Source organism: Haliotis rubra, unplaced genomic scaffold (genome assembly GCF_003918875.1).
Source record: "Haliotis rubra isolate DU_JTF1 unplaced genomic scaffold, ASM391887v1 Scf106, whole genome shotgun sequence".
Classification (NCBI taxonomy): Eukaryota; Metazoa; Mollusca; class Gastropoda; order Lepetellida; family Haliotidae; genus Haliotis; species Haliotis rubra.
Genome location: NW_025764959.1, coordinates 1840540 through 1855186, shown reverse-complemented (window position 1 = coordinate 1855186; position 14647 = coordinate 1840540). Strand labels below are relative to the sequence as shown.

At 40.8% G+C, this 14647-nt stretch overlaps 1 protein-coding gene across 1 annotated transcript in view; it reads left to right on the top strand.

Annotated features, from left to right (window-relative positions):
• LOC124277940 (collagen alpha-2(IV) chain-like) overlaps window positions 1–4084 on the top strand; it is a 73094-nt gene extending 69010 nt beyond the window's left edge. The window contains 3 exon segments of the mRNA XM_046713660.1: window positions 370–561; window positions 1459–1745; window positions 2746–4084. Coding sequence (XP_046569616.1) covers window positions 370–561; window positions 1459–1745; window positions 2746–3003 — 737 coding nt within the window. The 3' untranslated portion in view covers window positions 3004–4084.
• The last annotated feature ends 10563 nt before the right edge of the window (window positions 4085–14647 follow it).

Sequence of the window (14647 nt, the reverse complement as noted above, 5' to 3'; positions counted from 1 at the left end):
GAATCGTCTAAAGCCTGCGGCCCCCAGACCCCCGGCTAGTTTTCAGAGTTTTTCTCCAAACTTCATTCTCATCCCTGCATAATTACTGTTGCTAGTATCACAAACATTTCGAGTGAGGGGTTGTATTGCAAGTAGCAGCATAAAGCACACTTACTAAAAATAGTTCACGGGAATCACTGCATTCAAGTCAAAGCAAAACTAAAATTTATAGGGAAAGCTGGTTCTGTTTTGTTGGGGTGTCACAAACTTTTTTCATTCTGTAAAGTAAATGTCTGTTTTGACAAGTGATACAGGACTAAAACATACAATGGTACATATTTCTTGTGTGGTATCAGTCATTATTGTAAACTTGTACTCTCTTGTGTAAAGGTCAGCGTGGTCCATCTGGTTTGCCTGGTGACCGTGGTCTACCTGGACGTTCCCCACCCACTGGCTTCCTCCTTGTGCGGCACTCCCAGTCTCAGCAAGTACCCAGCTGCCCCAGGGGTCAAGCCCAGATGTGGGATGGTTACAGCTTGCTCTATATTGAAGGAAATGAAAAGTCACACCACCAGGACCTAGGTGAGACAGGCTGACATATGGCACAGGATTCATGTTTAATCTGTTGGGAAGAAAGGGTCATGTGATGTAAAGATGACTTGTTGGTTACAGTGTTGTGATGCGGAGATAATACTATCATATCAGCTGCGTTATGTAGTGTATAAAGATATACCTTATTTTAAAGGAAGTAGGAGTGGGGGTGTGCCGACATGGGATTCCTTGAAAAATGTTATTGAATATTATTCAGTGAGTGAATATAGTTTTATGCCGCACTCCGCAATATCCCGGTTATATGGTGGCAGTCTGTAAATAATCGAGTCTGGACCAGACAATCCAGTGATCAACAGCATGAGGATCAATCTACGCAATTGGGATACGATGACATGTGTCAAGAAAGTCAGCGATTCTGACCACCCGACCCTGTTAATTGCCTCTTATGACAAGCATGGGTTACTGAAGATCAATTCTAACCTGGATCTTCACGGGTTGAATATGATTCAAAATAGAGTGTTCTCATCAGTTGGGATGAAAACTGTTCTTGATAAATTCCATGTCAAAAGTGAAAAAATATGGTATTTAGCATGAAGACATGAATATCCTGTCCATTGTATACTCCCTTTGGTTAATATTTTATACATTAATTGTAAGAGGACTTCACTAGCTAAATGAGCAATTACTTTTGGTTTCATATTTCCATGAATAGAGTAATTAAGTCATGGCCACAAACAATGTAAAAAATATTGACTGGTTAATAACAGAATATACCTTTGTGTAAGTACTGTGTCAAACACCCTCATTAATGTTATATCATTTATGTGTTACTGTACTACATTTTTATAGACAATATATTTCATGAGTGAAAGAAAAGTTTGATGGTTTAGTTTTGGATTATATTCTCACTGCTTTCTTGGATTTCAGGATGGGCCGGATCCTGCATGCCACGTTTCAGCACCATGCCTTTCTTGTTCTGTAACGTGGACAATGTTTGCAACTACGCCAGCAGAAATGACAGGTCCTACTGGCTTTCAACAACTGCTCCTATTCCCATGATGCCTGTAGCTGAGGGAGAAATCCGTCCATATATCAGTCGCTGTGTTGTATGCGATGCTCCTGCTAATGTGATTGCTGTCCACAGTCAAACACTGCAGATACCAGATTGTCCCAATGGTTGGAACGGACTCTGGATAGGATACAGTTTTGCTATGGTAAGTTTGTTTAGATAGGAATATTTCTAACTTAGGTTTCTAACTTCTAAAAGTTTGTGAACTCTTATTTACAGTTAAAAAAACATGCATCAGGGGACAGATCCACAAAGCGTTTGTAGCAATAGTTATTCCCAATCCTATGATGAATTATATAGTTGCGATAGCTTGTAATCTTAGTTTTGTATGAATTTGTGAGGAGGTTGATCACTGACACAATGTATATCTGTGTCAAGTATTAAGACAATTTGTGAGGAGGTTGATCAGTGACAAAATGTATATCTGTGTCAAGTATTAAGACAATTTGTGAGGAGGTTGATCACTGACACAATGTATATCTCTGTCTAGTATTAAGACAATTTGTGAGGAGGTTGATCACCACAATGTATATCTGTGTCAAGTATTAAGACAATTTGTGAGGAGGTTTATCATTGACACAATGTATATGTGTCAAGAATTAAGACAATTTATAGGTAGGTTTATCACTGACACAATGTACATCTGTGTCAAGTATTAAGACAATTTGTGAGGAGGTAGATCACTGACACAATGTATATCTGTGTCAAGTATTCAGACAATGTAGGGAGGTTGATTACTGACACAATGTATATCTGTGTCCAGTATTCAGACAATGTTGGGAGGTTGATCACTGACACAATGTACATCTGTGTGAAGTATTAAGACAATGTAGGGAGGTTGATCACTGACACAATGTACATCTGTGTCAAGTATTAAGACAATTTGTAGGGAGGTTGATTACTGACACAATGTATATCTTTGTCAAGTATTCAGACAATGTAGGGAGGTTGATTACTGACACAATGTATATCTGTGTCCAGTATTCAGACAATGTAGGGAGGTTGATCACTGACACAATGTACATCTGTGTGAAGTATTAAGACAATGTAGGGAGGTTGATCACTGACACAATGTATATCTGTGTGAAGTATTCAGACAATGTAGGGAGGTTGATTACTGACACAATGTATATCTCTCCTTCCAGCATACAGCAGCAGGCCCTGGTGGTGGCGGCCAATCTCTCTCCAGCCCTGGCAGTTGTCTTGAAGACTTCCGAGCCACTCCATTCATTGAATGTAATGGTGCTCGTGGCACATGTCATTACTTTGCTAATAAATACAGCTTCTGGCTCACTACTATAGAATTAAATGAACAATTTAGTTCACCACGTTCACAAACACTTAAAGCAGGAAACCTCCGGACTAGAGTTAGTAGATGTCAAGTTTGCATCAAAAATGTGTGAGATGGTCATAATTTGGTCTCTTGTTCATAGTATTGTAAAACTTGTAGGCGATATTGATGAGGTAAGAAAAGGGAAATTTTGTCTTTTGTCCTAAAGGCAGGAAAAATGTGATGTTTTTGTTTGTACTATTATGGAAGTCAATTTTGATGTCTATAATTTTATAACTGACTACCAGGGCAAGCCAACTCGTGCCTTATAACTGATTCAATGGTGCTATGTTTTCTGCGAAGACGTGAGAGTTTCATGCTCAAGTTTACTCTATTTTCTATTATCGCATAAGAAACCTATTTACGTCCGGGATCGCCAAAATAACTCTTTACTTGACAAGGCACAAACTTAGTGTGGACGAGAGATTGGACAGGAAAGCAGTGCAAAGCACCTAAGGATCAGAAAATCATTAAATGAACAATAACAAAATTGCTGATGCTCAAACTATCTAAAGGTACAAAAGTGGTTGGTCAGAAAAATAGCAATACCAATGTGCTTTGTCAAGTAAAGAGTTCCTATGATCCCAGCAACTGTGATTATAAAATATGTCACTGCCATCAATCATGTATTTCTGGATTGTAGTTCCTTTGTTTGCAGCATTCTTGTGATGTATTGTCAATACAGCCAAATAATAGTTATGTATTTTATACCCTTCTTATGCCTTTTGAAATGAATTCTGGCCAAACTGTTAAAAGTGTTTTCGTCAATGGTTTTCATTTTCTGAACAGTTATAACAGAAATCTAAAGTCCTCGTGAAAATGAGTTTTGTTAGTAACACAGGATCTCAAAATTCCATCCGACTGGTTTCTGTTCACCTCAGAAGCATTCTTCTAGCATAGAATACTCATGTATATAGATGACGTTTGTATGCTGGTCTTGTATGGTCGTTTCTATTGTATAGTACAGATTGACACTCTGGTCTCTTTCTCTCCTAGTCATAGTGTTTCGTAAGTGCCAAATTTCTACCATCACAACCTCTCTGCTCTAGTAGTTCTTCTAGAGGTAATAGGCATAATGTGCAATGTTCTGAAATCAACAATTGATGAATATATGAACAAACATTTAATAAGAACAATAAAGTCTTTTACACAAATACTGCTTGGTGTTCATTTCACTGGTATGCTGAGTAGATGTAAAACGGCCTTCACACGGCAAACTAAAGTTTGACAACACGTTGTCAGTTCAGTGGGTATGTTTTACTGGGGCTACAGATACAACATCCACCTTTCAGTGGGTATGTTTTACTGGGACTACTGATACATCATCCACCTTTCAGTGGGTATGTTTTACTGGGACTATAGATACGACATCCACCTTTCAGTGGGAATGTTTTACTGGGTCTACAGATACATCATCCACCTTTCAGTGGGTATGTTTTACTGGGACTATAGATACGACATCCACCTTTCAGTGGGAATGTTTTACTGGGTCTACAGATACATCATCCACCTTTCAGTGGGTATGTTTTACTGGGACTACTGATACATCATCCACCTTTCAGTGGGTATGTTTTACTGGGACTATAGATACGACATCCACCTTTCAGTGGGAATGTTTTACTGGGTCTACAGATACATCATCCACCTTTCAGTGGGTATGTTTTACTGGGACTACAGATACGACATCCACCTTTCAGTGGGAATGTTTTACTGGGTCTATAGATACATCATCCACCTTTCAGTGGGAATGTTTTACTGGGGCTACAGATACATCATCCACCTTTCAGTGAGTATGTTTTACTGGGACTACAGATACGACATCCACCTTTCAGTGGGAATGTTTTACTGGGTCTATAGATACATCATCCACCTTTCAGTGGGAATGTTTTACTGGGGCTACAGATACATCATCCACCTTTCAGTGAGTATGTTTTACTGGGACTACAGATACGACATCCACCTTTCAGTGGGAATGTTTTACTGGGACTACAGATACGACATCCACCTTTCAGTGGGTATGTTTTACTGGGACTACAGATACATCATCCACCTTTCAGTGGGAATGTTTTACTGGGACTACAGATACATCATCCACCTTTCAGTGGGTATGTTTTACTGGGACTACTGATACATCATCCACCTTTCAGTGGGAATGTTTTACTGGGACTACAGATACATCATCCACCTTTCAGTAGGTATGTTTTACTGGGACTATAGATACGACATCCACCTTTCAGTGGGTATGTTTTACTGGGACTACAGATACGACATCCACCTTTCAGTGGGTATGTTTTACTGGGACTACTGATACATCATCCACCTTTCAGTGGGAATGTTTTACTGGGACTATAGATACATCATCCACCTTTCAGTGGGTATGTTTTACTGGGACTATAGATACGACATCCACCTTTCAGTGGGTATGTTTTACTGGGACTACAGATACGACATCCACCTTTCAGTGGGTATGTTTTACTGGGACTACAGATACATCATCCACCTTTCAGTGGGAATGTTTTACTGGGACTACTGATACATCATCCACCTTTCAGTGGGTATGTTTTACTGGGACTATAGATACGACATCCACCTTTCAGTGGGTATGTTTTACTGGGACTACAGATACGACATCCACCTTTCAGTGGGTATGTTTTACTGGGACTACTGATACATCATCCACCTTTCAGTGGGAATGTTTTACTGGGACTACAGATACATCATCCACCTTTCAGTGGGTATGTTTTACTGGGACTACAGATACGACATCCACCTTTCAGTGGGAATGTTTTACTGGGACTACAGATACGACATCCACCTTTCAGTGGGTATGTTTTACTGGGACTACAGATACATCATCCACCTTTCAGTGGGAATGTTTTACTGGGACTACAGATACATCATCCACCTTTCAGTGGGTATGTTTTACTGGGACTACTGATACATCATCCACCTTTCAGTGGGAATGTTTTACTGGGACTACAGATACATCATCCACCTTTCAGTAGGTATGTTTTACTGGGACTATAGATACGACATCCACCTTTCAGTGGGTATGTTTTACTGGGACTACAGATACGACATCCACCTTTCAGTGGGTATGTTTTACTGGGACTACTGATACATCATCCACCTTTCAGTGGGAATGTTTTACTGGGACTATAGATACATCATCCACCTTTCAGTGGGTATGTTTTACTGGGACTATAGATACGACATCCACCTTTCAGTGGGTATGTTTTACTGGGACTACAGATACGACATCCACCTTTCAGTGGGTATGTTTTACTGGGACTACAGATACATCATCCACCTTTCAGTGGGAATGTTTTACTGGGACTACTGATACATCATCCACCTTTCAGTGGGTGGGTATGTCTTTTACTGGGACTATAGATACGACATCCACCTTTCAGTGGGTATGTTTTACTGGGACTACAGATACGACATCCACCTTTCAGTGGGTATGTTTTACTGGGACTACTGATACATCATCCACCTTTCAGTGGGAATGTTTTACTGGGACTACAGATACGACATCCACCTTTCAGTGGGTATGTTTTACTGGGACTATAGATACAACATCCACCTTTCAGTGGGAATGTTTTACTGGGACTACTGATACATCATCCACCTTTCAGTGGGTATGTTTTACTGGGACTATAGATACGACATCCACCTTTCAGTGGGAATGTTTTACTGGGACTACAGATACATCATGCACCTTTCAGTAGGTATGTTTTACTGGGACTATAGATACGACATCCACCTTTCAGTGGGAATGTCTTACTGGGACTATAGATACGACATCCACCTTTCAGTGGGAATGTCTTACTGGGACTATAGATACATCATCCACCTTTCAGTGGGAATGTTTTACTGGGACTACTGATACATCATCCACCTTTCAGTGGGTATGTTTTACTGGGACTATAGATACATCATCCACCTTTCAGTGGGAATGTTTTACTGGGACTACAGATACATCATCCACCTTTCAGTGGGAATGTTTTACTGGGACTACAGATACATCATCCACCTTTCAGTGGGTATGTTTTACTGGGACTATAGATACGACATCCACCTTTCAGTGGGAATGTTTTACTGGGACTACAGATACGACATCCACCTTTCAGTGGGAATGTTTTACTGGGACTACTGATACATCATCCACCTTTCAGTGGGTATGTTTTACTGGGACTACTGATACATCATCCACCTTTCAGTGGGTATGTTTTACTGGGACTATAGATACGACATCCACCTTTCAGTGGGAATGTTTTACTGGGGCTACAGATACATCATCCACCTTTCAGTGGGTATGTTTTACTGGGACTACAGATACGACATCCACCTTTCAGTGGGAATGTTTTACTGGGTCTACAGATACATCATCCACCTTTCAGTGGGAATGTTTTACTGGGACTACTGATACATCATCCACCTTTCAGTGGGTATGTTTTACTGGGACTACAGATACATCATCCACCTTTCAGTGGGTATGTTTTACTGGGACTATAGATACGACATCCACCTTTCAGTGGGAATGTTTTACTGGGGCTACAGATACATCATCCACCTTTCAGTGGGTATGTTTTACTGGGACTATAGATACGACATCCACCTTTCAGTGGGAATGTTTTACTGGGACTACTGATACATCATCCACCTTTCAGTGGGTATGTTTTACTGGGACTATAGATACGACATCCACCTTTCAGTGGGAATGTTTTACTGGGACTACAGATACGACATCCACCTTTCAGTGGGTATGTTTTACTGGGACTACAGATACATCATCCACCTTTCAGTGGGTATGTTTTACTGGGACTATAGATACGACATCCACCTTTCAGTGGGAATGTTTTACTGGGACTACTGATACATCATCCACCTTTCAGTGGGTATGTTTTACTGGGACTATAGATACGACATCCACCTTTCAGTGGGAATGTTTTACTGGGACTATAGATACGACATCCACCTTTCAGTGGGAATGTCTTACTGGGACTATAGATACATCATCCACCTTTCAGTGGGAATGTTTTACTGGGACTACAGATACATCATCCACCTTTCAGTGGGTATGTTTTACTGGGACTATAGATACATCATCCACCTTTCAGTGGGAATGTTTTACTGGGACTACTGATACATCATCCACCTTTCAGTGGGTATGTTTTACTGGGACTATAGATACGACATCCACCTTTCAGTGGGAATGTTTTACTGGGACTACAGATACATCATCCACCTTTCAGTGGGTATGTTTTACTGGGACTATAGATACGACATCCACCTTTCAGTGGGAATGTTTTACTGGGACTACAGATACGACATCCACCTTTCAGTGGGAATGTTTTACTGGGACTACTGATACATCATCCACCTTTCAGTGGGTATGTTTTACTGGGACTACAGATACATCATCCACCTTTCAGTGGGTATGTTTTACTGGGACTATAGATACGACATCCACCTTTCAGTGGGAATGTTTTACTGGGGCTACAGATACATCATCCACCTTTCAGTGGGTATGTTTTACTGGGACTACAGATACATCATCCACCTTTCAGTGGGAATGTTTTACTGGGTCTACAGATACATCATCCACCTTTCAGTGGGAATGTTTTACTGGGACTACAGATACATCATCCACCTTTCAGTGGGTATGTTTTACTGGGTCTACAGATACATCATCCACCTTTCAGTGGGTATGTTTTACTGGGTCTACAGATACATCATCCACCTTTCAGTGGGTATGTTTTACTGGGACTATAGATACGACATCCACCTTTCAGTGGGAATGTTTTACTGGGTCTACAGATACATCATCCACCTTTCAGTGGGTATGTTTTACTGGGGCTACAGATACATCATCCACCTTTCAGTGGGTATGTTTTACTGGGTCTACAGATACATCATCCACCTTTCAGTGGGAATGTTTTACTGGGTCTACAGATACATCATCCACCTTTCAGTGGGTATGTTTTACTGGGACTATAGATACGACATCCACCTTTCAGTGGGAATGTTTTACTGGGTCTACAGATACATCATCCACCTTTCAGTGGGTATGTTTTACTGGGACTATAGATACATCATCCACCTTTCAGTGGGTATGTTTTACTGGGTCTACAGATACATCATCCACCTTTCAGTGGGTATGTTTTACTGGGTCTACAGATACATCATCCACCTTTCAGTGGGTATGTTTTACTGGGACTATAGATACGACATCCACCTTTCAGTGGGTATGTTTTACTGGGTCTACAGATACATCATCCACCTTTCAGTGGGTATGTTTTACTGGGACTATAGATACAACATCCACCTTTCAGTTGGTATGTTTTACTGGGACTACTGATACATCATCCACCTTTCAGTGGGTATGTTTTACTGGGACTACAGATACATCATCCACCTTTCAGTGGGTATGTTTTACTGGGACTATAGATACGACATCCACCTTTCAGTGGGAATGTTTTACTGGGTCTACAGATACATCATCCACCTTTCAGTGGGTATGTTTTACTGGGACTACAGATACATCATCCACCTTTCAGTGGGAATGTTTTACTGGGTCTACAGATACATCATCCACCTTTCAGTGGGAATGTTTTACTGGGACTACAGATACATCATCCACCTTTCAGTGGGTATGTTTTACTGGGTCTACAGATACATCATCCACCTTTCAGTGGGTATGTTTTACTGGGTCTACAGATACATCATCCACCTTTCAGTGGGTATGTTTTACTGGGACTATAGATACGACATCCACCTTTCAGTGGGAATGTTTTACTGGGTCTACAGATACATCATCCACCTTTCAGTGGGTATGTTTTACTGGGGCTACAGATACATCATCCACCTTTCAGTGGGTATGTTTTACTGGGTCTACAGATACATCATCCACCTTTCAGTGGGAATGTTTTACTGGGTCTACAGATACATCATCCACCTTTCAGTGGGTATGTTTTACTGGGACTATAGATACAACATCCACCTTTCAGTGGGAATGTTTTACTGGGTCTACAGATACATCATCCACCTTTCAGTGGGTATGTTTTACTGGGACTATAGATACATCATCCACCTTTCAGTGGGTATGTTTTACTGGGTCTACAGATACATCATCCACCTTTCAGTGGGTATGTTTTACTGGGTCTACAGATACATCATCCACCTTTCAGTGGGTATGTTTTACTGGGACTATAGATACGACATCCACCTTTCAGTGGGAATGTTTTACTGGGTCTACAGATACATCATCCACCTTTCAGTGGGTATGTTTTACTGGGACTATAGATACAACATCCACCTTTCAGTGGGTATGTTTTACTGGGTCTACAGATACATCATCCACCTTTCAGTGGGTATGTTTTACTGGGACTACAGATACATCATCCACCTTTCAGTGGGTATGTTTTACTGGGACTATAGATACGACATCCACCTTTCAGTGGGTATGTTTTACTGGGACTATAGATACGACATCCACCTTTCAGTGGGTATGTTTTACTGGGTCTACAGATATATCATCCACCTTTCAGTGGGTATGTTTTACTGGGACTATAGATACGACATCCACCTTTCAGTGGGTATGTTTTACTGGGACTATAGATACGACATCCACCTTTCAGTTGGTATGTTTTACTGGGGCTACAGATACGACATCCACCTTTCAGTGCGTATGTTTTACTGGGACTACAGATACATCATCCACCTTTCAGTGGGAATGTTTTACTGGGACTATAGATACATCATCCACCTTTCAGTGGGAATGTTTTACTGGGACTATAGATACATCATCCACCTTTCAGTGGGAATGTTTTACTGGGACTACAGATACATCATCCACCTTTCAGTGGGTATGTTTTACTGGGACTATAGATACATCATCCACCTTTCAGTGGGTATGTTTTACTGGGACTATAGATACGACATCCACCTTTCAGTGGGTATGTTTTACTGGGACTACAGATACGACATCCACCTTTCAGTGGGTATGTTTTACTGGGTCTACAGATACATCATCCACCTTTCAGTGGGTATGTTTTACTGGGACTACAGATACATCATCCACCTTTCAGTGGGTATGTTTTACTGGGACTACAGATACATCATCCACCTTTCAGTGGGTATGTTTTACTGGGGCTACTGATACATCATCCACCTTTCAGTGGGTATGTTTTACTGGGACTACTGATACATCATCCACCTTTCAGTGGGTATGTTTTACTGGGACTATAGATACGACATCCACCTTTCAGTGGGTATGTTTTACTGGGACTACTGATACATCATCCACCTTTCAGTGGGTATGTTTTACTGGGACTATAGATACATCATCCACCTTTCAGTGGGAATGTTTTACTGGGACTACTGATACATCATCCACCTTTCAGTGGGTATGTTTTACTGGGACTATAGATACGACATCCACCTTTCAGTGGGAATGTTTTACTGGGTCTACAGATACATCATCCACCTTTCAGTGGGTATGTTTTACTGGGGCTACAGATACATCATCCACCTTTCAGTGGGAATGTTTTACTGGGTCTACAGATACATCATCCACCTTTCAGTGGGTATGTTTTACTGGGACTACTGATACATCATCCACCTTTCAGTGGGTATGTTTTACTGGGTCTAAAGATACAACATCCACCTTTCAGTGGGTATGTTTTACTGGATCTACTGATACATCATCCACCTTTCAGTGGTTATGTTTTACTGGGGCTACAGATACGACATCCACCTTTCAGTGGGAATGTTTTACTGGGACTACTGATACAACATCCACCTTTCAGTGGGTATGTTTTACTGGGACTACTGATACATCATCCACCTTTCAGTGGGTATGTTTTACTGGGACTATAGATACATCATCCACCTTTCAGTGGGAATGTTTTACTGGGACTACTGATACATCATCCACCTTTCAGTGGGTATGTTTTACTGGGACTATAGATACGACATCCACCTTTCAGTGGGAATGTTTTACTGGGTCTACAGATACATCATCCACCTTTCAGTGGGTATGTTTTACTGGGACTACAGATACATCATCCACCTTTCAGTGGGAATGTTTTACTGGGTCTAAAGATACAACATCCACCTTTCAGTGGGTATGTTTTACTGGATCTACTGATACATCATCCACCTTTCAGTGGTTATGTTTTACTGGGTCTACAGATACATCATCCACCTTTCAGTGGGTATGTTTTACTGGGACTACTGATACATCATCCACCTTTCAGTGGGTATGTTTTACTGGGTCTAAAGATACAACATCCACCTTTCAGTGGGTATGTTTTACTGGATCTACTGATACATCATCCACCTTTCAGTGGTTATGTTTTACTGGGGCTACAGATACGACATCCACCTTTCAGTGGGAATGTTTTACTGGGACTACTGATACAACATCCACCTTTCAGTGGGTATGTTTTACTGGATCTACTGATACATCATCCACCTTTCAGTGGGTATGTTTTACTGGGACTATAGATACGACATCCACCTTTCAGTGGGTATGTTTTACTGGGACTACTGATACATCATCCACCTTTCAGTGGGTATGTTTTACTGGGACTATAGATACATCATCCACCTTTCAGTGGGAATGTTTTACTGGGACTAAAGATACATCATCCACCTTTCAGTGGGTATGTTTTACTGGGACTATAGATACATCATCCACCTTTCAGTGGGTATGTTTTACTGGGTCTACAGATACATCATCCACCTTTCAGTGGGTATGTTTTACTGGGTCTACAGATACATCATCCACCTTTCAGTGGGTATGTTTTACTGGGTCTACTGATACATCATCCACCTTTCAGTGGGTATGTTTTACTGGGTCTAAAGATACATCATCCACCTTTCAGTGGGTATGTTTTACTGGATCTACTGATACATCATCCACCTTTCAGTGGGTATGTTTTACTGGGGCTACAGATACGACATCCACCTTTCAGTGGGAATGTTTTACTGGGACTACTGATACAACATCCACCTTTCAGTGGGTATGTTTTACTGGATCTACTGATACATCATCCACCTTTCAGTGGGTATGTTTTACTGGGACTATAGATACGACATCCACCTTTCAGTGGGTATGTTTTACTGGGACTACTGATACATCATCCACCTTTCAGTGGGTATGTTTTACTGGGACTACAGATACATCATCCACCTTTCAGTGGGTATGTTTTACTGGGTCTAAAGATACATCATCCACCTTTCAGTGGGTATGTTTTACTGGGACTACTGATACATCATCCACCTTTCAGTGGGAATGTTTTACTGGGTCTACAGATACATCATCCACCTTTCAGTGGGTATGTTTTACTGGGTCTACAGATACATCATCCACCTTTCAGTGGGTATGTTTTACTGGGTCTAAAGATACAACATCCACCTTTCAGTGGGTATGTTTTACTGGATCTAAAGATACATCATCCACCTTTCAGTGGGTATGTTTTACTGGGGCTACAGATACATCATCCACCTTTCAGTGGGTATGTTTTACTGGGTCTAAAGATACATCATCCACCTTTCAGTGGGAATGTTTTACTGGGTCTAAAGATACATCATCCACCTTTCAGTGGGTATGTTTTACTGGGACTATAGATACATCATCCACCTTTCAGTGGGTATGTTTTACTGGGTCTACAGATACATCATCCACCTTTCAGTGGGTATGTTTTACTGGGACTATAGATACGACATCCACCTTTCAGTGGGTATGTTTTACTGGGACTATAGATACATCATCCACCTTTCAGTGGGTATGTTTTACTGGGACTATAGATACAACATCCACCTTTCAGTGGGTATGTTTTACTGGGACTACTTATACATCATCCACCTTTCAGTGGGTATGCTTTACTGGGACTACAGATACATCATGCACCTTTCAGTGGGTATGTTTTACTGGGACTACAGATACATCATCCACCTTTCAGTGGGTATGTTTTACTGGATCTACTGATACATCATGCACCTTTCAGTGGGTATGCTTTACTGGGTCTAAAGGTACATCATCCACCTTTCAGTGGGTATGTTTTACTGGGACTAAAGATACAACATCCACCTTTCAGTGGGTATGTTTTACTGGGACTACTTATACATCATCCACCTTTCAGTGGGTATGTTTTACTGGGTCTACTGATACATCATCCACCTTTCAGTGGGTATGTTTTACTAGATCTACTGATACATCATGCACCTTTCAGTGGGTATGCTTTACTGGGTCTAAAGGTACATCATCCACCTTTCAGTGGGTATGTTTTACTGGGACTAAAGATACAACATCCACCTTTCAGAGGTTATGTTTTACTGGGACTACTTATACATCATCCACCTTTCAGTGGGTATGTTTTACTGGGTCTACTGATACATCATCCACCTTTCAGTGGGTATGTTTTACTGGGGCTACAGATACATTATACGCCTTTATGCTGCAGGAGTTGATTATAATGATATCTGCATTTATTATTTAAAGATGTTAATTAGCTAGGACTCAACAAAACACTTGAACAAAATAGCAATGTCTAGCAACACTCATCTACTTCCATAATCAAGATTATACCTAACAAATCATGCCAAATTTTGTGGTGTTGTTATTCTAATTTTGGAAAACACAACAGCAATAATTAAGTTCAATTTACTGACACACAAGCTTCACAAAAATGAGTGTAAAATCCTTA